The 24409-nt window shown below is 53.7% G+C and overlaps 8 protein-coding genes across 8 annotated transcripts; 6 read left to right on the top strand and 2 right to left on the bottom strand.

Moving 5' to 3' along the window:
* Nucleotides 1–2755: 2755 nt before the first annotated feature.
* On the bottom strand, nt 2756–3202 carry ColSpa_06319 (uncharacterized protein; the record flags this gene model as incomplete). The annotated part of the gene is made up of 1 exon (XM_049272531.1): nt 2756–3202. The coding sequence occupies one exon, from the start codon at nt 3200–3202 to the stop codon at nt 2756–2758; it is 447 nt and encodes a 148-aa protein (XP_049128488.1).
* A 633-nt stretch (nt 3203–3835) lies between these two features.
* On the top strand, nt 3836–4315 carry ColSpa_06320 (putative uncharacterized protein YbcY; the record flags this gene model as incomplete). Its single annotated transcript, XM_049272532.1, has 1 exon — nt 3836–4315. The coding sequence occupies one exon, from the start codon at nt 3836–3838 to the stop codon at nt 4313–4315; it is 480 nt and encodes a 159-aa protein (XP_049128489.1).
* Nucleotides 4316–4376: 61 nt separating this feature from the next.
* On the top strand, nt 4377–4928 carry ColSpa_06321 (ketoreductase azaE; the record flags this gene model as incomplete). The annotated part of the gene is made up of 1 exon (XM_049272533.1): nt 4377–4928. One exon carries the CDS (start codon nt 4377–4379, stop codon nt 4926–4928), a length of 552 nt encoding a protein of 183 aa, XP_049128490.1.
* A 2718-nt stretch (nt 4929–7646) lies between these two features.
* Nucleotides 7647–8313, top strand: ColSpa_06322 (uncharacterized protein; the record flags this gene model as incomplete). Its single annotated transcript, XM_049272534.1, has 2 exons — nt 7647–8074; nt 8127–8313. The coding sequence occupies 2 exons, from the start codon at nt 7647–7649 to the stop codon at nt 8311–8313; spliced, it is 615 nt and encodes a 204-aa protein (XP_049128491.1).
* Nucleotides 8314–8983: 670 nt separating this feature from the next.
* Nucleotides 8984–10837, top strand: ColSpa_06323 (non-reducing end alpha-L-arabinofuranosidase; the record flags this gene model as incomplete). The annotated part of the gene is made up of 2 exons (XM_049272535.1): nt 8984–10640; nt 10698–10837. The coding sequence occupies 2 exons, from the start codon at nt 8984–8986 to the stop codon at nt 10835–10837; spliced, it is 1797 nt and encodes a 598-aa protein (XP_049128492.1).
* Nucleotides 10838–11550: 713 nt separating this feature from the next.
* On the top strand, nt 11551–12489 carry ColSpa_06324 (putative oxidoreductase; the record flags this gene model as incomplete). The annotated part of the gene is made up of 1 exon (XM_049272536.1): nt 11551–12489. The coding sequence occupies one exon, from the start codon at nt 11551–11553 to the stop codon at nt 12487–12489; it is 939 nt and encodes a 312-aa protein (XP_049128493.1).
* A 1786-nt stretch (nt 12490–14275) lies between these two features.
* ColSpa_06325 (polygalacturonase) lies at nt 14276–15417 on the top strand (the record flags this gene model as incomplete). The annotated part of the gene is made up of 2 exons (XM_049272537.1): nt 14276–14751; nt 14805–15417. 2 exons carry the CDS (start codon nt 14276–14278, stop codon nt 15415–15417), a joined length of 1089 nt encoding a protein of 362 aa, XP_049128494.1.
* A 1100-nt stretch (nt 15418–16517) lies between these two features.
* On the bottom strand, nt 16518–23072 carry ColSpa_06326 (putative DNA primase large subunit; the record flags this gene model as incomplete). The annotated part of the gene is made up of 5 exons (XM_049272538.1): nt 16518–21272; nt 21327–21438; nt 21488–21537; nt 21626–21679; nt 22521–23072. The coding sequence occupies 5 exons, from the start codon at nt 23070–23072 to the stop codon at nt 16518–16520; spliced, it is 5523 nt and encodes a 1840-aa protein (XP_049128495.1).
* Nucleotides 23073–24409: the final 1337 nt, after the last annotated feature.

The following is a 24409-nucleotide window of genomic DNA, read 5'->3' on the forward strand; positions in this document are numbered from 1 at the left end:
CCATTTGTACGAGTCTCGTGATATTCGTCTTCCCCGGCCAATCCGGGGCTACTTTTTCAAGAAGGGCCTCGTTATCGCATACCAGGTTCCAGTCATGTCCAATTCTAGAAAGTTCATGAGTGAGAAAGAGTTCCAGGTCTTGATTGACGACATCTTGGGTAACTTCTTGCAGAATGATTTCGCGGTACTTTTCGCCGATAGGGTGGAATGCGAATTCTATATCAGTTTCCGGGCGGCTAGTAATAAAAACTTTGAGCCCTGAAAACTCGGAGTCTGCAAGCTCGGAAAGCATTGAGACAAGACTTCTAACATCGGTTAGGCCTACACATTCGTCCAGTGCATCAACCACTATGATGCACGTGGGTCGACTGCCTAAGTCAGGCTTGGCTTTGTTAAGCGGTCCGAGAAGGAGCTTTTCGAACTGCTTCCTCATGCTCTTGGAGGAAATGAGGACCGTTTCTTTGATTGCATCTAAAATGTGCGACAATAGCTCGCGACGATGCTCTGCTAGCTGTCGTGCAATCGTGCTAAAGAACAAGCCAGCTCTGCTGCGCTCGCCCTCGCCTCTCTTGAAAAAGAAAGTTGCTCCGAGGATTTTCATGTCGTCGAAGGTCTCAGCAATTGTACGAGATATTGTTGATTTTCCTGTGCCGGCTTTGCCGTTCAGCCAGTAAATACGCCGATCGCTGGAGTCCTTCGCCCAGAGTTCAATGTGCTGAAGGAGGGCTACTCTGGTGCCTTCAAGACATGTTGGTTCGTTTTGATTGCGGTATTCATCGTATATAGCACCCTCAGCAATAGACAGCATGTTGATGGTGTCCCAATCAACGTGTTGTCTAGTATAAGATGTGTCTTGATTAATTGCCTGGGCTAAGAACGTTAGAGACTCTAAATCAGCCGCGAGCTATGATGAGACTTGCTTACTTATAGAAACAAGGTTTCCCAGTCTATCCCCTTCCTCAAGCTTTGCCTGTTGAACACGACATATGATCGCCTTGGCATATGCGGCAGCAGTCATAGCAGCATATCCTTGCCAGACTTTGTTTTTGTGAGAGTCGGAATAGTCGCAGATACCCCTCACAACCAAGCACGGGAAGTGATTCATCAGACCCGCAGCCTCCATCTCGAAACACAGCACCCCTTTATCCGCCGCAAGCTTATCCCGCACATTCGCATCTTTCATGAGATTATTTGCAGATGCAATTAAACCGTAATGAACTTCGGGGTTGTCGTCATCTTCGTCACGCTCCAGACGCAAAACGACCGTGTTCGGTCCTGAATCTGTAATGGGCTTGCTCGGATCAAAGACGACATGGCTGCGGTAGAGTATGTCCGTATCAGGACTTGGACGGCCATACTTCTTTCTTATCCGTGGCAGATTGGCTGCCAAAGCAGTGGCCACGGTTTGCTCGATACCGTTACCTTTTCTTTCGAAATCAGCTTTAAGACCGGCAACGGCTGCCCTGAGTGCTGGCGGGGGCTGATTAAGGAACCTTGTCTCTTGGAAAGTTCGATTTTGTATTGTTTTACCAAAATCGTATTGAAAGACGCCGCCATAACCGTCGTGGGGAGAGCTGACTACGACATCTCCAAGTCGGATATCGTGCATAGCGCTTGGTGCACCGCCTCCAATTCCCACCATCAAGCCAGCTCTGACATTCGGAAAACTGTGCAGCAAGTTTAGAGAAACTACTGCCGCTGAACTCAGACCGTATTCGCCATCTGGCAGAACAGCGATGACGACATTGTGCGCGCCTATTCGACCAAGGCTGTATTCGTTGCTATCGTGAGGTGCGACTTTGCTGGGTGGCTGATGTTCTTCGTCAAGGAAACACTGAGCAGCCACGTATTCTGTGCTGATGGCGCAGATCCAGCCAATGGTGTATTTTAGAGGATCAGACATCGTAGTTGGCTATTCTCGAGAGGACGTCTAAAGCCATCTAAACCCCAAACGGGTAAGTAATATGGCAGTCGAGAGATAACAAGACACGAGTCATTTAGGCTGCGTCAAACCTATTTGTAAAACGGAGAAAGACAGAAAAAAAGAAAAGAAAAACGGAGAGATTGAGGGGTAATGGAGTATTTCAGTGCTATCAGCTCTGCCTGCAGCCTTGTGTGAGCCCTTGGCATGCAGCACAGCTTATGGGAGATATGTCACAAGCATAATACCGCTGCAGCTTTGATTGGCCCAAAAATGCAGTTCATTGTTAGTGATATGACAGCTCCGGGCCATGAACCAGGCTACATGATCTAGTCATTCATCGAGGCGCTCTAAGCTGACATAGACCACCGCAAACTACATTGCGTTGGATTATCCGACGATCTCTGATTCCCGTAATCTTTTCCGTAACTCAGTCAGCTGGTGTCTTTAATTAAGTACTCTCACCTTTGTCGCGCCGAAGAATACTCACACTTGAAATGCCAATAGACCAAGCAGCCACTGTGCTCTCACTTGCATTCTTCTTCTTCTGGTAAAATATCGATTAAGACATCACCAATGCGCTTCACACTGGAAGAAAATTAAACTGTTCTTGGTTTTCACAAGTTACGCCTGGTGGTCTTTTGTTAAGATGTCTCAACGAGAGATTCAATACTTTAGGTGTGTTGCCTCTAGCCTCCATGGGAACCTTTGAGTATTTCCTTGTCCATTTTTTAATCATTCTACCAAGCTAATTTCCTAAAAGATGGATCAATGATTCCCCGGGCTCGCTGACGAAGACCAGACAATCAAAACCTGTCCAGCTAAAAGATCTTACTACTGATTCTCCCATGGAATTGGCCTGTTTTCTCTTGCCCACATCTTCTCAACCTCACTCCCAAATGGCGGTCCAACGAGGCCATTGATCCTCCAAAGACGCTTTTCTGTCTCGTCGATATGGAACTCCCAGTCGTAACCTTTGTCGGCGACATGCGGCTTCAGGGTTGCATCCACGCCCTCTGATAACTCTCTGTAGGCTTTATCTTCATCGGGGAGTTTGACAGCGACGTGGTCAATCGAGATGCGGATGAATGGTTTCTCCTTCTTCAGCTTCTTGCCGCCAATCCACATGGTGTTCCCAGGCATTTTGATGAAGTTGACGACGACATAGAAGGCAGGCAAGCCAATACTGGTGTAGATTTTTGTGATGTCGGTGGAAAGGGCTTCTTTGCTGGCATCGTCCTCAAACGTGCCATCGGGGTGGTACACCAGCCAAAGGGGCATTTTCGCGGGCGTCTTCTTCCTTTTCCTAATTGTCCCTTGGTTATTTGTTTTTATGTCGGAATGCAGAGATATGGGATTGTAAAATAAGATCTTAAGAATGTAGGATTTTAAGGATTTAAAGTTATGAGATCTGAGGTTAGAAGATGTGAATGGTGACTGAATGTTAAATACTTGACCAGCATGAGCTATCATCTCACACTACTTGATTGCCATAAGAACGTACGACAAGGATGATGATTAATCACCACGGTCCACGCAATACGTGCTGTTTTGTAAGCGTAAGAGCTCCGGCCATGGGATTACTATTCAGAAAATGCTTACCACAACTCAAGTCCCCTCATCTGAGTTGCGACGACAATCTTCTTCCATTGGTCAACTCAAAATGACATAACAAGGCCGATTAAGATTTGTAGTTGCTGCATGACAAATGCACGGCAAAACACACCTAAATTACACGATGAGCCCGAGGTTTACGGTGCGACTGGAATACCACGCAAAAACCTTCTCGAACACGTCAGAGACATAATTAAATATAAAAGGCATCATGTTTGTTGTATTTCGGATGACTCTGATCATCTCCATCTGTGTCACTCAACAAGTAAAACCCCAAACGCCATAATCTAACTTTCCATCATGTCTCAATCCCTCATCTTCATCACTGGTGCAACAGGCTTCATCGGCTGCCATGCCGCGTCCCAAGCACTTGAAGCAGGCTACCATGTCCGCTTGAGCGTGCGCAAAGAGTCTCAGATTAGCGGCCTCAAAGAAATTTTTTCAGAGTACAAGGCGAAACTTGACTTTGTTGTCGTCCCAGACTTGACCAAGTCGGAGTCTTTCACCGAAGCACTCCAGGGCGTTGAATACGTCTTCCATATCGCCTCGCCAATGCCCGGGACAGGATCGGACTTCAAGACAGACTACCTTGCTCCAGCAGAGCAGGGCACTATTGCGCTTCTAGATGCGGCAAAGGCGGTACCCACGATCAAGCGCATTGTCATCACCTCTTCGATACTTGCCCTGCTCCCTCTGGACATTTGGGTCACAGGAAACTACAGCACCAAAGGCAAGCAATTCCTTTCTTTATTCCCCCAAAGCTTTATCACACTTCTTTGACGCTCCTCACTAACGCCTTTGTACAGAGGGGTCTAATCCATCCATCCCCATCGACCCCGACATGGATTTCCCCGACGACCCTTTCGCGAGCGCAGGGTTGAAATACCAAGCCTCCAAGGTCCTCGCTCACCGCTCTGTTCTTGAGTGGGTGCCGAAAAACCAGCCGAACTTCACAGTTGTAACAATCCACCCATCGTTTGTCTTCGGTCGCAACCTCACGCAGACCTCTGCAGATGGTATCGACGGCACCAACGGTATGCTCTGGGAGTCGCTCCACTCCGAGAAGCCTATCGTTCCTATGGTGTCTGTCGATGTTCGGGACGTTGCTTTGGCCCACTTGAGAGCCCTCGATTTGGACTTCAATGGGCAGTCTGCTGTGCAAGAGTTTCTACTCAGCGCCCCAGAGTCTTCTGGGTGGAAGTGGGAACGTGTGATCGAGTTTGTGGGGAGAAAATACCCGGAACTTAACATACAGTTGAAGGGACCATTTGACGAGGCATCAAAGGTGGACGTCAATCGGGCTACCGAGTTGTTAGGTATCCAGTGGAGGAGCATGGAGGACACTGTTTCAAGCTTCCTGGACCACCAACGGGAATTGAAGGCGCAACTATAGAGTGGCATGGATATATGTACATGAGAGGCGCTGACTATTGAGTACTACTTTATTACCACATGGACTGAGTGCCGGCCTATGCTTGCGGTACAAACCGTCTAGTACGATGATCAGGTAGCAGAAGTTTTAGTCAACGATGATAATGAAATAGCTGACGAAGTTGTTGAATCCGTATCCGAGTGATCAACTGGTAACCAAATCTCGGTGCGGGGGCACTCGGCATGGTCTTGGGGTCTGCTCGGTCGCTTCGGGGTGAGGTACATCAATCGTGCCCGGCCGGAACAAACAATAGTATACTGTCAGCTAGTCAAATCCGCTCCCGGCCAGCATGATAGTAACAGCGACCAGAGCCGCCGCCGAGACAATAACTCCAGATCGATCGGCAGTTGTTGTGTTGCCGTCAAAGGGACCCAGTGTCTGGGACTCCCGGTTTGGGACTTAGTCCAGAACGCAACGCGCGGAATTCCCTGGATCAATTCTCGGGCATGTTGGAACGCAAACACGACGTGCAGCTCGATAGAATCAAGAGACGCCTGCCACACGTAATCCTACCACGGTGGACTCCACCATTGTCTGCGTCAATGAGTCCGCCAACGACGCAATCAAGGAGCACGTCGCCATCTACACCGACGGAAGCGCTACCAACGGCCACGTCGGCACAGCGGCGGTAATAAATTAAACCACCATGGGCGCAACGGCTCGAATCGCTTAGGGCACATGGGCACATCCACATCCTCCACGGTGTACGCTGCAAAACTCAAAGGGCTAGTATTGACGCTGCAAATGATTTTCGACTTAAACAAATCGGCTAATGGCCCCAGCAATGCACTATATCTACCGACAACCAAGCCGCTATTTAAGCGCTACAGCGCCCTAAGTGCCCGCCAGGTCAATAAATCCTTATCGAGGCGATGCATGCATAAATAGGCCCGTAGCCGAGGTTTGAGGTTCAATTATGCTGGATCCCGGCGTATGTCGGTGTGCCAGGCAACGAAATGGCAGACTGAGCAGCCAAGGAAGCCGCCGGCTTCAGCCCCAACGCGATGCTTACGCTGCACTACTGCCGGAGCCGGAACACTTGAGGACACTCACGGCAACCACAAAAACCATCATCCGCCAAGAAATGAAAGACGAGTAAGAGGCGTCATGAGGTAAGTCCAGGCACGACAGGGACCTCTACAAGCTCGGGGTACGACCAGGAAAGTCGTCACTGAGCTCACATATCGAGACACACAGAGCGATCAGTTCCGCTATCACACAGAAGCGCACAGGCAAGATTAGTCTACATGGATGTTTCCAAGACATCAATGTGGCCGACACCGACGAGTGCTAATGCGGCGGCGGAAGACAGACGGCCCGTCACATCATCCTCGAATGCCGAAACCGGATAGACGAACGACACCAGATGTAGCCAATCAAACGTCCATGCGCGAACTTCAAGCGCATTGTCTGTAACCCGTCAATGGCGGTTCAGGTAATAAGGTGATCTCGAGGACAGGCATCCTAAAGCAATCCAGGATTGTACCGTCCACAGTGTTTTAATATAAACAGCAAAGACGACCGATGTGACGGTTATCAGACAATTTCATAATAAATATATCAAAATGTGCCTAACAGCAGACTTAAGCAAAAAACTTGGTCTGCTTAGCTCCAGCTTCTCGTACTTAGTTATAATAGGTTTAATGAGATGGCGGTGCCGAAAGCATGATAGTGAATTAATAGCGCGTGGATCAACGAAATCCTTTCTAATGGAGCACACGCATGAATAATGGAATGAAGGTATGTCATGGAATCTACCTGACGTCTATCTTTTTGTCTGCCTCGTATACTGCAAAGAAGTTTATCCAATCTCATGTAGAGTGGGCAACCGGTAACATTCACATACACCAGATCCCTGCCGGATCGGCCAGTCCAGCGGCATCTGAGCCCGGCCCGACTGTTAACTGCTCCGGCTAGATAGGCAGCCCGTGGCCAAATTCCCTTACAACTGTCTTCCTTTCCGTTCATCAGATACCAAGCTATCAGCGATAGTGATTCGAAATGTCTGGCGCTCTTCGTTCCGTGGACTCTAACAGCAACATATGATATGAGATAAACCGTTACTCTTCACCTTGAACTAATAGACAAGTTGCCCAGTTCCTAAATTTCTATGATTTCTAGCAGGTATTTTCAGCGATGCAAAGGCTTTTTAACAGACACGCAACGTTTGCAAAGTAGACGGACGGCCATGTGTCCCGATGACCGCAATCGAATCGCTCTGTTGTAGAAGCTGGTCTGTTAGATATCACCTCTATCTTGTGAGTCATTGGCCCTTTGATCTAGGCATTCCCGGTCCGGTTCTTTGCAGGCCCTGTCGTAATGGAGATTGAGAGCAAGGTAATTGCGCATCGGGGTTTGACGCCGGGCCGGTTGCCCCACTTTCAGCTAGTCCGTAAAAGTAATTAAAGTAGAGAGATGTCGTGCTTCGAAGGATTGACCTTCCACAATCGCCGGATGAGTCACCAAGTCATTGTCAACAGCTCCAAACAACTAAAACCATCTGTGAATACCATCCGAAAACTTGGCAACATCGGAAGGAAGAGAACCCTCATTGTTGCAGCTTCTATTACTTCAACAATGGATCCTCCTGTTGGCCCCTCGGTACCGTCCGGACCGGCAACGGCCCCATCTCATACCCCGCTTCACGGGCGGTATACGTCGCTTGTCCCTCTCGAAGCAATGCATTCGCAAGCCATCTTCAAGCATCTCGGGCGCGAAGAAAATGCTCATCGCTGGGCCTACCTGTTCAACGAGCCGTTTCTCGAGTATGAGCAATGCGAGACTGCCGTCACCCAATGGAGCGCCTCAAAGGACCCTTTGTACTTTGCCGTCCTGTCAGGCCCCGCGTCGGACCCGTCGTCCGAACCAGTGGGCATTATGTCGTACTTATCCATTGTTCCCAGCCACAGGCGCATTGAAATCGGCTGCATTATTTTTAGCGAGCAGCTCAAGCAGACTCGGGCTGCTACGGAAGCCCAATACCTCCTGATGAAAAATGCCTTTGAAAATTTAGGGAACTTTCGGCTTGAGTGGAAGGCTAACCACCTCAACAAGCCCAGCTTGGCGGCTGCAGAGCGCCTTGGCTACGTATATGAGGGTATCTTCAGGTGAAATATTGCTATGTTCAGTGAACGAGGGGAATCGACTGACGCTTTTCAGAAAACACATGGTCATTAAGGGCAGACGCAGAGACACGGCCTGGTTCAGTATCACCGACGAAGAGTGGCCATTTGTCAAGGGCGGCCTGGAGGCTTGGTTGAGCGAAGACAACTTTGATGCAAACGGCAAACAGCGAAATGGCCTGAAGCAATGCAGAGAGTCATACAAGGAGAGAGACAAGTCATAGGAGACTTTTGATATTGCGAAGCTCGGAGTGTTTGATAGGAGTAATATCCAGGAAGGGGGCTTGGCAACACGCAAGGCGTTATTGGGCGATAGAACCTGAAGCGTTTGGGAATGCTGCTCAAAATGGGAGAAGAGAAATGGGGTATCGAGCCAGCGCACGCGTATTGATCAGCAGCAACTGTCGAGGAATAGCATAGACGGATATGCACTTAACACCTACCTCAGTTTGAGCTCGCCAGCAATACCACCGAAGCAATCCACGGAAATGCGTCATGACCTCAGCGGCCGGAGCTTGGCCCTGGTGACTTTGCAGTTTCCCCGCATTCTCAAAAGTGCCAATCTGGATACGATCGGTAGTGCGCAACATAAATTAAACGAAGGATCCTCTGAATAGAGCTTCCAGAAGCGCCGGTCGCACGGAAAAGTATCCTACCGCCGCTCGTGGTCTCGTCTCTGCCCCCCGGCGGTCACGGATAGCTTTCTGCGACTAGACACTGATGGATGTTCGGATGCAGCATTTCCACCAACACTCCGGGGTCGAAGGGGCTAGGTTTAATCTGGATGTGCTTTAAATCTAGAGTTAAAGAGAACTTCATCCAGATCTCCAGTCAATGATGGTTCACAGAATGAAAAGTTCAGTTATCCCAAAGATCTACCCGTATGCCCCCAAGATGCGATTTAGACATGTGATTTCGGTCATTGCCCTCTTCGGAGTCAGCCAGGCAGAGAACTCAACCTTTCAGAACCCCATCATCAGCGGCTTCAACCCAGATCCCAGCTGTATCTTCGTCCCCGAGCTGAACAACACTTTCTTCTGCGCGACATCGAGCTTCCTCGCCTTCCCCGGCCTCCCTATCCACGCCAGTCGAGACTTGGTACACTGGAAACACGTCTCTAACGCCTTCAGCCGCGCAGACCAACTCCCAGGACTGGCCTTCTTGCCAAAGGCAACTAGCGGCATCTACGCACCGACGCTACGCTTCCATGAGGGCGTGTTCTATCTTCTCTGCACGCTCGTCAACCAACAACTCCCCAGAACCAACGACAGTCGATGGGATAACTTCGTTCTCGCCTCGACGGACCCTTACAGTTCGGACGCTTGGTCTGATCCGGTGCACTTCAGCTTCCCTGGCTTCGACCCGTCACCTTTCTGGGATGATGACGGGAAGACCTACGTGTCCGGTGCGCACACAGCTGCCTACTACCCTGGCATCATGCATGCGCCACTCGACCTGGAGACCGGTGAGACCGGAGACATCATCATGCCCTGGAATGGCACCGGCGGACGATCCCCGGAGGCTCCTCACATCTGGAAGCGAGACGGATATTATTACCTCCTCCTTGCCGAAGGTGGCACTCGCGAGAACCACATGGTTACAATGGCTCGATCCCGAAGCATTGAAGGACCCTATGATCCTGCGCCGGCAAACCCACTCCTGACTTCGGCGAACAACACGAGTTCCTACTTCCAAGCCGTTGGACACGCCGACCTCTTCGAAGATGCCGCAGGTCAGTGGTGGGCTGTCGCACTAGCAGTCCGTGCCGGTGGCTCCTATGGCGAAGACCCTGGCGCATACTTTGGCAACTTGCCAATGGGTCGAGAAACCGTGCTTACTCCTGTAACGTGGGAAGAGGGCGAGTTTCCAGTGTTCACGCCCGTCACCGGCGATGTCTCTGGCTGGCCACTCCCGCCGGAATCCATCCCGGAAGAGGGAGAAGGACAACTCAACGATGCAGACGACGACATCAACTTCCCGCCCGGAAGCAGTATGCCCATCCACTTCATCCACTGGCGCTTTCCAAAGACAAGGAACTACGCCATATCACCCCCGGGACACTGGAACACCCTGGCACTCAAGTCCTCTGTTCTCAACCTCACGGGGTTTGACGCAGACTTTGCCCTAGGGCGCGGCCAGACCTTCATCGGACGACGGATGGCCCATTCGCTCTTCCGATACCGCGTTGATGTAGAATGGGCCAAGTCTCTGACCAAAGAGGAGATGGAAGTCGGTGTCTCAATTATCCAGGACCAAGCCCAGCATTTCGACCTGGGCATCGTCATGCTCAAGCCCGATGGAGGTGAGGACCTTCGGCCGCATCTTCGGTTCCGTGGTATTTCGGAGACGCCATATCGTGCGACAGAGAACCCGCCAAGAGAAGTATTCCCGCTCCCCGAGGGTTGGGCGGGAAAGAAGATTTCTCTGCAGATTGAGGCGGTTAACAGTACTCATTTTGCATTCTCAGCTGGTCTTGCTGGCCCTGCAGAGGAGACTGAGCTCAGGGTCTTTGGTCATTGCAAGGGGACCGAGCTGGTCCCCTACTATTCTGGTGAGTAATACTTGCCGTACGTGGCGAAACTGATCATTTCGCGTTAACGAGATCTAGGTGTCGTGGTCGGCGTCTTCGCAACCTCCAATGGAAAGCATGGGGAACAAGCCTTCGAAACTTATATCTCTAACTGGCAATACACAGGGATCAGACAGCTGAGGAGTCAGCAGGATGTTAATGATGCTGATGGCGCGTAGATAGATATGAGTGTTTGCAGTGCCCCGTAGCAGAGTTTTCTATGAGAGTTCTCTTGGTTTCAACATCTTTTTCATGGAATTTGGGTATTTCTCCCCGGTCTTCAGACGTCAGATGGTGGAATGTCACATCTTGTAAGTCTGAGCTTGCAGTGTGTTTATTTGTAAACTGAATATTGTGAACATGTCGCGAGACTGGCGGATCTGCTCAGTCCTTTTTGTCTCCGAGATACGATTGATATGTGATGTCAAGGGAGTGTCCATGTTTTCCGGTTGAACAGGCAATTACAAGGCTTATATCAATATTAATGATCAAGATGATTCACTCTGTCAACCACAGATCTGGTAACCAAAGAATGGTTCCCAAGAATCCCTGTTTCGCCATACCTCGGCAACTCAAACTGGGCCTTCATGTAATTAGCTGGGTAGACGTGATCGACCAAATCGAACTGCAGAATGTTAGTCAAAGCGGGGGACCCTGGACCCTGAAACCGCAAATGTCACCCTGCGACCGGTATCGTTGGCGAACAGGTCCTGAGCTTCGGGACGGTCGGACGCCAAGGGTGAAACGCCAAACTCTAACAGCGCGGTATAAAAGCACACGTGCTTGCAAATCACGATCCAACAAGCTCCAACAATCTAACCGATGCTTCATCGGAGCTGCCTATGAGATAATCATTTAGTAAAAGTATTCCAATCAAACACACGTAGACAACATGGCGACAGCACTCATGATGGGCGGGTGCAACTTCCAGCCAGACACTGACATTCCAGACCTTGCCGGCAAAGTCGTCCTCGTCACGGGCGGAAACGCCGGCCTCGGTCTGGAGACGATCCGCCAGATCGCCAAGCACAACCCCGCGCAAATCTACCTGGCGGGCCGCTCCAAGGAAAAGGGAGAGGCCGCCATTGAGGCCCTGAAGAAGGAAAACGCCAGCCTTGCCCCAATCTCGTATCTCCCGTTGGACCTCGCCTCGTTTGAGAGTGTCAAGTCCGCAGCGAAGCAGTTCACAGCGTCCTCGACGCGCCTTGATCTCCTCATCAACAATGCCGGAATCATGTCCACGCCCGAGGGCCTCACAAAAGAGGGCTACGAGATCCAGTTCGGCACAAACCATATGGGCCACGCGCTGTTTACCCAGCTTCTCCTGCCCACCCTCAAGAAGACCGCCGTCGAGAACCCCGACGTGCGCGTCGTCTTCCTCTCCTCGGCCGCCGAGGGCTGGGCCCCCAAGGGCACGTACCAGTTCGACAAGCTCAAGACCAAGATGCCCGAGACGGCAAGCCGGTTCCGCTACGGCATCTCCAAGGTCGCTAACATCCACTACGCTGCCGCGCTCGCGGAGCGCAACCCAGAGATGAAGATCGTTAGCGTCCACCCTGGTGTCGTCGACACCAACCTTGCGGAGGCCCTCATCAACAACTCCAACATGCTGCTGGGCACGCTCGTCTGGATAGGCACAAAAATTGTGGCCGTGAGCCCGCAAAAGGGCGCGCTGAACCAGCTCTGGGCGTCGTTCCACCCGGACGTCAAGACGGGGACGTTTTATTTCCCCGTCGGCGTTGCGGGCAAGGGGACGAAGTTGAGCCAGGACAACGAGAAGAAGGAGCAGCTGTGGAAGTGGACCGAGGACGAGCTCCAAAGTCACTTGTAACTGGGATGACGTCCGGTTGGGATGTGATATCCACTTGCGGTGAGCGGAAAAACGAGATTGAGACACCTCGCCGAAAAATGACACCGAAACGAACAAGCTATTCGTACATTTGCTTTAGTTATTAGCGTAATGCAGAGACGGAAATAAAGTACGCCCAAGTCCGGCAGTTTCATGTATGTTGATTCTCCATGGCCAGGCTCCGTCGTGTAAGCGTCGATGTTCCTGCATGAGCGCGATACCAAGACGGTTTTTGTTGCCGGCCATATTGCACCGTGAGGTGTCCGACTTGCTTGAGTCGGCTAGGGCCAACGGTTAGCTCCTCCATGAATCAGCAGCTTCCGGCGCTAGAGGCCACCAAAAGCAGGCAAAGTCAGAGACTAGAGGATCCATCAAAGTGTTCCCACTGCAAGACGGATATTATTTCACCATCATCTCCTCTTCTCGGCAGACCTTCTTCAAGCTCTTCCCCTCCAGACTTGACCAAACAACACGCTGTCAAGTTTCTAACTATAAGATGAGTCGAAGCAACAGTGGCGAGCTCATGCCCCTTGAGCCTCACATCCCACTAACAGGGCAAGTTTACGCGTAATTCCGTATCCGCCAAAATGGGAGGCTCTGGCCCCACAAGGCGGACGGCTCGTCGGCCGCTTAGCGTCCTTGGTCGCAATTAGGGCTTTAAGGTTAATCATACTCTCGGGTGATGTCCGGGCTCTCCGGTAGGAGGTTCGTCGCAAAATCCTTAAGAAGACGTCAGAGAAACGAGTGAAGTTTGCGGGTGTGTCTGTGTCTAGTTGAGACATTCCAACGGCGTGTACAGCGTCCAGTTGTGAAAAACGATTGTTGCTTCGGAAGACGTTACTAGAGCTGTAAAGGTCTTCTTACCAACCCACCTCGACTATTGCACACAACAACCCTGCCAGTGGAATCCTTCTTGTGGAAACCTCCTTTTGCACATGCCTCAAATGGGTCGGCTGCATCAACTGGTGGATAAACAGGCTCATTCTTCTGGGTCCGGAGGTCCATGATCGGATAGATCGGCAGAATCAAGCCTAAGCCAAGACGTAGCCAAGATGACACTGGAGATTGGGGACAGCCTGAAATGGCCGTTTTTCACAGCGGACCACGCGTCTCGGCCGGTAGGACGGGCTCTTTCACAGTAGTCTAGACGGCATGGAAGCGTTCGTGTCTCGGTATTCTACTGTGGCCACTTACACTAGCTCTGAAGAATCTCGGAACGTCAGCCCTGCCATCCCAACGACCCGGCATGATCCCATTGTCGCGCTTCGTCTGGTATCCTGCTCCCCACTTGGCTAGCGCGCCGACTTCACAGAGTCCGAGATTTGAACGATTCAATACAGAGTGGATTTAATTAGGATTCTTCGGAAATCGGGAATAGGTTCCGGCGCTACACTGCTAGATTAAAGGTGGTTTGGGATATCATGGGCTCCTCCTAGATCCTCCGGGAGACTGGGGAGATGGACAACAACGGTGCCGGTTATCCGATATGGGAGCCGCACCTCATCACTCGAGAATTGCGGTCTGTCAGCGAGAAAGTCCATGAAAGGGGGATTGAGTTGGATTAACTGGCAACCTCTTATAAAACCCGTCTCTTCTGCCCGCCTCCTTCTCTCACTTCACAATACCCCATTGTGTCTTTTTCCACCCACTCTCTTTTCAACCCACGCTCTTTTACCACCAACTTTAGTCTCTCCTTCGAGCCCCATTTTCTGTACATACTTGACGTATCCCACGTGTTGATCACATACATAACAAGACTTCCGCAACGATGAAGTTCCTCCCCATGATCGCGGGCCTCAGCGCCCTGGCCGCCGCCGCCCCCGCGGACCTCGACACCCGCGCCTCGTGCACCTTCACCGACGCCAAGACGGCCATGGCCAAGAAGACGTCGTGCACCGACATCGTCCTCAATGGCATCAAGGTGCCCGCGGGCGAGACCCTCGACCTTACCGGCCTCAAGGACGGCACGCGCGTCACCTTCAAGGGCACCACCACCTTTGGCTACAAGGAGTGGGAGGGCCCCCTCATCGCCGTCGGCGGCAAAAAGGTCAGCGTCGTCGGCGCCTCGGGCAACTCCATCAACTGCCAGGGCGAGCGCTGGTGGGACGGCAAGGGCGGCAACGGCGGCAAGAAGAAGCCCAAGTTCTTCAAGGTCAAGATTAACGACGGCTCCATCTCCGGCCTCAACGTCAAGAACACCCCCGCCCACGGCTTCAGCATCAACAGCGTCAGCGGCCTCAAGGTGTAAGTCTTTTGGTGCCGGTCCATCTCCCCTTACACCGACTGACCTCCTGCAGCCAGAACATCCTCTTCGACAACAAGGACGGCGACTCCAAGGGCGGCCACAACACCGACGCCTTCGACGTCGGCCAGTCGACGGACGTGACCATCTCGGGCGCCAAGGTCTACAACCAGGACGACTGCCTGGCCATCAACTCGGGCACCGGCATCACCTTTGAGAACGGCTACTGCTACGGCTCCCACGGCCTGTCCATCGGCTCCGTCGGCGGCCGCTCCTCCAACACGGTGCAGAACGTCGTCATCCGCGACTCCACCATTGAAAAGGCCGACAACGGCATCCGCATCAAGACCATTGCCCACGAGACGGGCTCCGTCAAGGGCATCACCTTCGAGAACATCACCCTCAAGAACATCAACAAGAAGGGCATCGTCATCCAGCAGGACTACGAGAACGGCAGCCCCACCGGCAAGCCCACCGCCGGCATCCCCATCACCGACGTCACCGTCAAGAACGTCAAGGGCACCGTCGCTTCCAAGGGCACCAACGTCTACATCCTGTGCGCCAAGGGCGCCTGCTCCAACTGGAAGTGGTCCGGCGTCTCCGTCACCGGCGGCAAGTCAGCCAAGGACTGCTCCAACATCCCCTCCGGCTCGGGCGCCAAGTGCTAGAGAGGTTTCTGGCGGTGTGGAAGAAAGACCGGGAGCGGTGCTTCTGGCTTGGGGAATGCTGCCTCCGGCTGTAAAAGTCGAGAGAAGGCTGGTTATAGTGTGATGGCAGTACGGCCTGCATGGAAGTAGTTCCTTGACCTCGCTCTCGACGGGGTGTGACTTGGCTAGTCATCGTTCGATTCTTAGATACCCTTCGCGGAATACAGTTCAGTTGATATTTTCACATTTGAGGTGAACGTCAGATGCTCAATTCTTCCATGCCGCTCCCCAAGGCATGTTCTGCCAAGACTGACGGGGAGTTAGTCCCTTAGTTGGAACCGCTCAATGTCACTTGGGAGTTTTAGGATGAAGAACCAACTGATTACTTGTTTACCAAGAATAATTGACAGAAAGCCCGGCCGATGTGATTACTATCACTATAGTGAATGACTCCGTTTCTGTACCCATGATTGATGAATCCCAAACTGGGATGGGACGAATGCAAGCAAAGTATCGCGTATGCTATCAATATACCATGCTGTCCAATAAGGGGACAATTGCAACCGTGGAAAAAGCACCGACTCCCGTCATCTCCTTGACCATCACGCGCATCAAGCAGTCTTCATCTCAGTGGCGGTTCCATTCGTCTAAGGTAAAGGTAGTAATACAACCACATGCACACCCATAGCCACCCTTCGAGTGTATGTCCACCTCCCCCATCCGGAATTGCTGCCCGAAGCCTTCGTACAACTCGTTCGGAATGCCGGCGCCCACCGAAATCCGCCTTGTGTCCTGGATGCCCCCAAGACCAAGTCATCTAGGGTCGAGCTCCCGGACCCAAATCTTGAAAATGAAGGAGATAAAAAAGTACAAACAAAAGAAGCTTTTTTGTAAAGTCTAACAAACAAGCCGCAGCACCGTCATAAAAGGCGCGTCCGTCGTCTTGATGCAAATCGCGTGTCCACTCCGACGCCAGGCATATCTCTCGCGCCCAGCAGTATGCCATCCATAAACCATGTTGCTACAATCCATACGACCATTTCTTCCTCAGCTCCAAACGAATCGGTGCTCGTTTGCTGTAATCACTCATCGTTCTATCAGGGCGGCCTTTTGTCGACGCATCAGACCTGCCCATCGGCAACGGCAAGTCTCTGCTTCAAGGTCTTAGCCTTCTTGCCTCCACCAGTGCGTCGTTTCTTCGCTCCCTTCACTTCAGGCTCAGCAACAGGCGTGGCAGTGCCTGAGGTCCCGGCGGCGCCGGCACGGTTGTCATCAAAGTTGCCCTCGCCTGTCAACTGATTAGTGTCGTCCCGCCCATCGTTGGCCGACTGAAACTCACCCTCATGGTACATCTCGTCAAGGCTGATGTCCTCGTTCACTACCCGCTTGCGCTTGGGGGCCTTCTTCTTTTGCGGCTTGTCGAGCTCGCCGCTCTCGAGAAGCTCCCTCTCGCGTTGCTCAATCAGCTCGGCCTGCTCGTCGTCCGCAAGCCACATAGCAATATCGCGGTTGCGGTTCTCGGGAGCGCGACGACCAGAGAAGTCGACACTAGCGCCACCTCCCTGGATGACGACGCGCTGCACCTCTTCCTTCTGCATGGCGCGCTTCCGAATGCGTTCCTCAATCGTTCCCTTAGTGATGAGACGGTACACGGTAACCTGCCTGGTCTGACCCAGTCTGTGGGCTCGGTCCATGGCCTGCGAGTCGATCGTAGGGTTCCAGTCAGAGTCGTAGAAAATGACGGTGTCGGCAGAAGTGAGGTTGATACCGAGACCACCAGCACGGGTCGACAGCAGGAAGATGAAGATTTCGGGCCGCGTCTGGAAGTCGGCGACAGTGTCTCGTCTGTCTTCCAGCTTGGTCGAACCGTCGAGACGGCAGTACTTGTAGTTACGGTACGTCAAGTACTCCTCCATCAGGTCGATCATGCGAGTCATCTGGAAGTAGAGCAGCACGCGATGACCCTCCGCCTTGAGCCGGGTCAGCAACTTGTCGAGCGTGGCCAGTTTGCCACTGTCAGTAACAAAGCGGCGCATTGACGGGACGGCGATGTTGTTGAACTTCTTCTTCTCGTTGTCAGGCGCAGGGAGCAGCTTAGGGGGAGGGAATCGCTCGAAGGGGATCTTCTCGGTGACCAATGCGCGCTCCTCGTGGATGCTCGGGCCGAACAGGCTCTTGCGCATGCTCACGTTGAAGAGAACGCTTTCCGTCTCGAGTGCCGTTCCGCGGCTGCAGCAGCTCACCTCGATGGGTGGCGCCGAGGCACGCGGCCGACCGGCCTGCTCCAGACGTCCCAAGCTGCTGTCAATGTACTCCTCTCGGGCCACATTCATGAGCTTGGCCAGGATGCCCTCCTGAGTGATGTCAGCCAACGGCTTTCGGTTGTTTCGGGCCTTGATGTTGAACAGAGCGTGTGCCGGTGTGAAGTTGATGTCCTCGGGCTCGTCGTAGGCAATGTTCATGAGGGCCAAGCGATCCTTCTTCCGTGACAGCTCGACGGCACGGGAGAAGATGTCCTGGTGGCTGGCCTTGTAGACTTCACTAGGGCTGGCATCGGCGAAGCGCAAGAACGAGAATGCGTCGGATCCCTCGAGACTGTCGCGGATGTGCTCCGGCGAAAAGACGTTCATCATGTGCTGGAGGGTCTTGTTCCGCCAGCCAGCCTTCAGGTTGTCCTTGCTGGCCTTGTGCAGTCTACCGCTCTCAGTCCAGATAAGGCGCGGCAGCTCGTACTCGATCAGGTTGCGCGTAGAGTAGCCCACATTCACCATGTTGCCCTCTCGGATGAAGGAAGCCGTCTCTGCAAAGTAGCCGAACGAGAACGGTGACGTTGTGTCTGCTCTCTCAAACAAGTCGGGGTGGTTGCACACCTTTCGGAACTGCATGACAAGGTTCATGAGTGTTCCCGAGTCGTCGTTGTCGCCCGCGGTCGCCTTCTCGATAAGGTCCATGATGCTGATTTGGTTCCTCAGGTTGCTGTAGATGGCTCTCTGTCTGTAGGTAAGATCGCAGTAGACGTCCTCCTCGATCTTGTCACCCAGCTCCTTCTGCACGTGCTTCTTGACACGACGCAACATGAACGGCTTGAGAATCATGTGCAGACGCTTGAGCTGATCCTCGTTGAGCTTCGTGTTACTCTGGGCGTGCGACTCAATGTCCTTGGAGAACCACTCGCTGAACTCGTCGTGGGAGTCAAAGAGAGACGGCATGATGAAATGGAGCAAGGCCCACAACTCCTGCATGTTGTTCTGAATGGGCGTACCGGTGAGAAGGAGACGGTTACGGCAGTGGAAATTGAGCAGACTCTTCCATCTGGAACTCTGAGAACTCTTGATGGCCTGGGCCTCGTCAAGAATCATGTACTGCCACTTCATTTTCTGGAAGTACGCGACGTCGGACACCACCAGCTGGTACGACGTGACGCAGACATGGAACGAGGCGTCCTTCTTATACGTGGTGTGCTTGCGGTCCCAGAACTTTCGGAGCACCTTTCGGTCACCCGCCGAGCCCCAGTATGGGAGGATCTTGAACTCCGGAACGAACTTTCTGATTTCCTGCTCCCAGTTGTGGAGGGTGGAGGCGGGCGCGACTACCAGGAACGGACCCCAGATGTCGTACTTCTCCGCAAGATAAGCCATGACGGAAATGGACTGAACAGTCTTTCCGAGACCCATCTCGTCGGCGAGAATGCCGTTGATACCCTGCTCGTACAGGTTGGCGAGCCAGTTTAGACCCTTGAGCTGGTACTCTTTGAGCTGGGCATTAATCAACTTGGGCTGCTCGATAGCGACATCGCCCATGCCGGCAGGGTTCTGGAAGTTCATCTCGCCCTCCTCATCCATGTCGGGGCCATCGGGCTCGTTGAACTGTCTGGCCTTTCTCTGCGCCTCGGCAATGGCGTTTTGAGCATTCGCCATAGCTGCTTGGCGCAGAGTCTCCTCGTCCTCTTCTTCGAACGTGAGGTTCTCGAAGTCGGTGACCTTGGCGCCCAGAGGTCCGGTCGGCTCGGCAATGTCCAAATGCTTGTTATGCTCGGTCTCGTTTTTGTTCTCGGCGGCAATCTCCGGGTTATCGGTGCTGCGCTCGACCTCGTCCGTTTTGATCTTCTTGCCGATGAAATGGGAGTACAACTCAGTCTGCGAGATGAGGAAGTTGAGCTTTCTCTTTTGACGAGCGGCTTCGCGCTCAGCTTCTTCCTTGCGGGCGTTCTCAATCTCCTGCTTCTCAGCAGCCTTCCTGAGATCACGCTCCTCGCGCTCGTTGCGCTTCCAGAAGCCCATCATGTCGCGCATGACGCGCTTGGCGCGAGCCTGCTGGTCCTTGGTGCCCTTGTTGGTCCGGAGCTGCCATCTCTTGGCTTCCTTTGACGCGAGAATGGCTGTCTTCTTAAGGTTAGACGCCTTGGTTTGGTACGACTCGGCCGCCATCTTGTAGGTTTTGCTGACGTCCTTGCGGGCGAGGTCGCGCCAAATCTGGTCGTAGATCTGGAGGAAACCCTTGGTCTCGAACTTGGCATCTTTGTTGGGAGGCTCCTCGGGCTTCTCCTCCTTTTTCTCCTTGTCCTTCTTTTTGCCCTTCTTCTCCTTCTTCTCTTTGACGGGCTCGATGATTGTGTCGTCGTCGAGGTCGACTTCGACATCGCCCTCGAGCTCGACATCGGGCTCGTCCAGGTCCTTGTCCTTGTTCTTGTCCTTCTCCTTGTCTTTGTCCTTGGACTTCTTGCTGAACTTGATGCGGATCTTGGACTCTTCCTTGATCGGAAGCTCCTCGCCGGCGTCAATGGCAGCCTGAGCAGCTTCTGCGGCATCCTTCTCGGCCTGCTTCTGCTCCTTGGATTTCTTTGGCCGAGGACCGCTGCGGCCCTTGCCTTTGGGCTTCGTGCCGGGCTCCATGTCAGATGCTTGGAAGGTGGCCATGGTGCCTCCGTCGAGGTTGAGTTCGACCAGGTTACGCGCTGGTCCCTTGATGCCCTTCTGGAGAATCAGCTTCGTTTGCAGAGCCTTCTTGTTAGCTCGCTCTGCGTCTCGAAGGTGCTTCGCCTTCTCGGTCTCGTCTTCGGCCAGGCGTGCGCGCTCGAGGGCGAGCTTCTGCTGCTCCATCGTGACGGCCATAGACTTCTCGCGACGGCGCTTGCGCTGCATGTCTTTCTTGCGCTCCTTCTCGGCGAAGAGCTCGCGCTCGCGGACCTCGTTCATCGCCTCTTCGTAGTAAATGTCATCGTAGCGGCGTTTGCCGAGGTCGGCAAGAGCGCCCAACCTACGGCCAATCTCCACCGAGAAGTCTTCGCGTCGCTCGACGTTGCGCTTGCCGTCCTTTTCTTGCATAAGACGACGCCTCTTGTTGCCGCTTTCCTGGTATTGAGCACGCTCCGCGGCGAGGTCAGAATCGGTGAGCTCGTCGGCTTCTGCATCGAGCTGGGCAATCAGGTCCATGACCTTCTTCTCCTTATCGGCGGACAAGGTCTTTTGCTTCGGCTGGCCGTTGGCCTGACGCTTGGAAGGAACGCGGGGAGTAGGTGTGTCGAGCTTGGAGGAAGCTCGGCGACTCTTAGGAGTGGACTCGGCATCTCTGATATCGGAGGCCCGGGACTTTGATTTTCTCGGGACCCTCTCCTTCCTCTCCTTTCTGACCAGCGGTGTGCTCGATCGCTCCTTGACGGGTTCGGGTCGGAGCTCGATCTCAGCTTCACGTTCGCTGCGCTCAGTCTTGACAGGAGGCTCGATGGAGCGAGGCTTCTCGCGTTCGGGCTTGGGGTCGGCCTTGGCCTCTTTCTCCTCGTCGACAGGTGGGGGCGATTTTGACTTTGGCTTCGAGATGGGTTCGGCGCTGGAGAGAATGTTGGAGAAGGACATGGGATCGGCGGAGCGGCTAGGGGTCTGCGAAGTGTCAGATTGGCGTCTCCCAGGATGGTCAATTGGGACTGTACGCACACTGGCAGGAGCTTTCAAGGGAGAAGGCTCGGGCTTTCCCAGGGGAGGTAGAGAGGTGACGGGGCCGCCATTGGATGACGAGTGCACGCTGGGCGACGCGGCGTGCCGCAGACTGGGGGAAGTCATGTGCGGCGTAGCCCGGTTCGGTGGGCTGATGGAACCGGCGGGTGGTTGATGGGAGTGCGAGTGGGATTTTGAATGGGATCGCGGACTTCTCGGGGGAAGTTGGCGGCTGATGGCGACGTGTAGCCAGCGTTGGTGCCTCCGTTCTTGTAGTACGCGTGGGAGTCTCGAGATACCGGCTCGGTTTGTTGTTGTTGGTGCGAGTAATTACCGTAGGGATCGCGGGTGGTCTGTTTGATGATGGAAAGAAGGAAAAATTAGTCAAGGTGAAGAAATGGAAATGGCCACGATGGAATTAATTTTGGGTTGAGGATTGGGTTGGTTGGGAATTTTGGTCCCATCGGGTAAAGTTGGAGATGGGCGAGGGCTGCAACGGGGGAAAGGGAAGGAGAGGGAAAAAAAGGTGAATGGGAAGGGAAGGGATGGCTACGGGATGTGAAGAGTGGTGTAGCGCCGCCAAACGGGAGAGAAAGGGAAAAAAAAAAGGTGCAAAAGTGCAGCAGAAGGGGGAAAAAACTGGGGGACGTTGGTATCATTGAAGCCGTGAACAATAGGGGATCCAAGCATTCCGCGTGTTTCTTATCCTGCTGTCCCAGTCCAGCCTTCACTGCTACTGTCGCCCTCCGGTCTTCCTCCTCTGTGCTCTACACGCCATCGTCTCCGAAAATCCGGATGGGGGAAAGCAGCAGGCAGAGATTACAAAGAGGTGTCAGCATGACCACCAACACCACCACCAGCAACAGCAGCACTACACCAGCCGCCACTAAACGATCTGCAGCACGGACAGCAATCAACCAGGCCAAATGGGCCCTTTTTTGCTCGCTGTTGTCGTAGTCGCTGCTGGTGTTGCGATTGCTGCTACGCTAATTGAAGGACCAGGGGAGCTATGATCGATACAAGATACATGATATATGATGCAAGCTTTTGTAGGGTAACGACAAGAAGGATTACGTGGGAGCGGGACATCAAACAAGGAGATTACGAAAGTCGCATCGCATCACCTACGAACCAATGCGATGCGACGGGCAGTGATGGAATATGCAACGACGGACATGCTAGAATATCTCTTACCTTGGGCGAGCCCTTGGCCGCGTTCCCGTTCCATCCCGCGTCCGAGACCCTCCTCTCTCTTGTGGTATCAGTCAACGGATCGTAGTAGCTGCTCGTGGTCGGCTTCTCGCGCGTCTGATGCGCCTCGGGCGGCGGGTAGTATCCGCTCGGAGGGTGCAACGGCGACAACGGAGGAGCTTGATGATGGCCAGCTCCCGAGCTGCTGCTGCTGCCTCCCAGGGCAGGCAATGCGGGCGCGAGCGGGCCGGTGGACGACGACGATGAGGAGGAGTAGGGGTTCGGATGCGACAGGCCGGACTGGTGGGATCGCGGGGAGTGGTGCGGGTGCGAATGGGACGCCGCCTTGGGCGACGAGTAGGACGAGTGCTGGGGGTGATGATACTCAGACTGGGTAGGCGATCGCAAGCTGAAGCCAGAATGGCGCGTGCTACCAGGCGTCGGATTCATGATGTCGCGGTGATGGCGGCGATCGCGGTCATCGTCGCGGTCGCGATCGTCGTGGCGGGAAGGCGCTTGTAGGACCGTCGAGCGGAAGTCTTTCGGATGGTCCATCGTGACGGGATGCGGCGATGGCGTCGCGATCGCAAGACCCTACTTGTCTTTTGTAGGGGAGGTTGCGGCACGACGAGGCAGTGGGGGAAGGATGAAAGAAAACGGAAGGAAAGAAGGGGATGGGGAAGAGGGAATGCTACTTCAGCGAGGATCGCGGACCCATGTGCAGAAGATGAGTGGTGGGAGACAATGGCGACGAGTTGATTGGATCACGCGCCTGGAGGGTTTCGGGGGGCAGGTGTGAAGCAGGTGAGGCGGATCGCGAAAAAAAGACGTGGAGTTGGGTGTTGGTGTCGTTGGGAGAGGTGTGTGTGTGTGTGTGTACAGGGGGGTCGGGCGTTCCGCCGGTTCGGCGAAACGACAATGGCGGGAGCGGGTGATGCTATTCGCGACGTTGGTGAAAGCGAATTGGGCGGCCGACGGGGTCCCCAGTTATCGTTGAAGGAATGGGTGGCGATGTTGGTTTGGGCGCGTCGGTTCAAGTTGGTGTCGGCTGCGTATGTGGTGTGCGAATGTCGGGGCTAAGGTCAGGTGCGTGGACGGTGTGGATGACTTGTCTCTTGACAATTGATTTTGGAGGGGAAGAGGGAATAGAGAGAGAGAGAGAGAGAGAGAGAGAGAGCGGCCAGGGTCAGGTCGGGTGGCCCAGCTTGGAACTTGCAACACGATGGGATGCGACGGATGGGCGTGGGCGCAAGAGCAAGTGGGGAGTATTTTGCTGGGGAAGCGTGATGTCCGTGTTGACAATGTCGCCTCGCCCTGTCTGGGCGGTATCGCCGGATGTCTTGGGGACGAAGCTAGTCGGAGCCGAATATGCGATGCTGGTGCGGTGTGCCCTGCTGCAAAGTGGTGAGGGCGTTGTGATGGCGACGACGATGCATTCAGCAGTTAGGAGGACGTGGTGGTGATGAGAAGGGAATGGGGACGGGGACGGGTTGGAGGGGGGGAAGAAGGGAAGGCAAATTGTTGTGGAGGACGGAGAGAACGAGCGAGGATGAGATCTCTGGCTCTCTCATGCCTTGGAAATCGGGGGGCGGACGCTCGCTCGCAGAGATGGAGAGTGAGCGAGACTGCGCAAGTGAGTGTGCGATGGGTTTGGATTGGGGATTGGATCCGATGGGGTGTGTGGGCGAGGCCGATGCCGATGCTGCAGATGAGTGTAAGGTCCAGTTCCATCCAGTCCAGACTTTTCCATTGACGTGCCGTCCCCAGTCCAGCCCAGTCGCAGTCAGTTCCCAGTGTTGGATTCGGGTGTCGGTATCACTTGCTCAAGGCCACCGCACAGCCTTGAATTGGGGAGCGATGTCAGGCGCGAGAGATCCGAAGATGGGTGTGGT

Source organism: Colletotrichum spaethianum (genome assembly GCF_022836535.1).
Source record: "Colletotrichum spaethianum MAFF 239500 DNA, contig15, whole genome shotgun sequence".
In the NCBI taxonomy this organism is placed as follows: Eukaryota; Fungi; Ascomycota; class Sordariomycetes; order Glomerellales; family Glomerellaceae; genus Colletotrichum; species Colletotrichum spaethianum.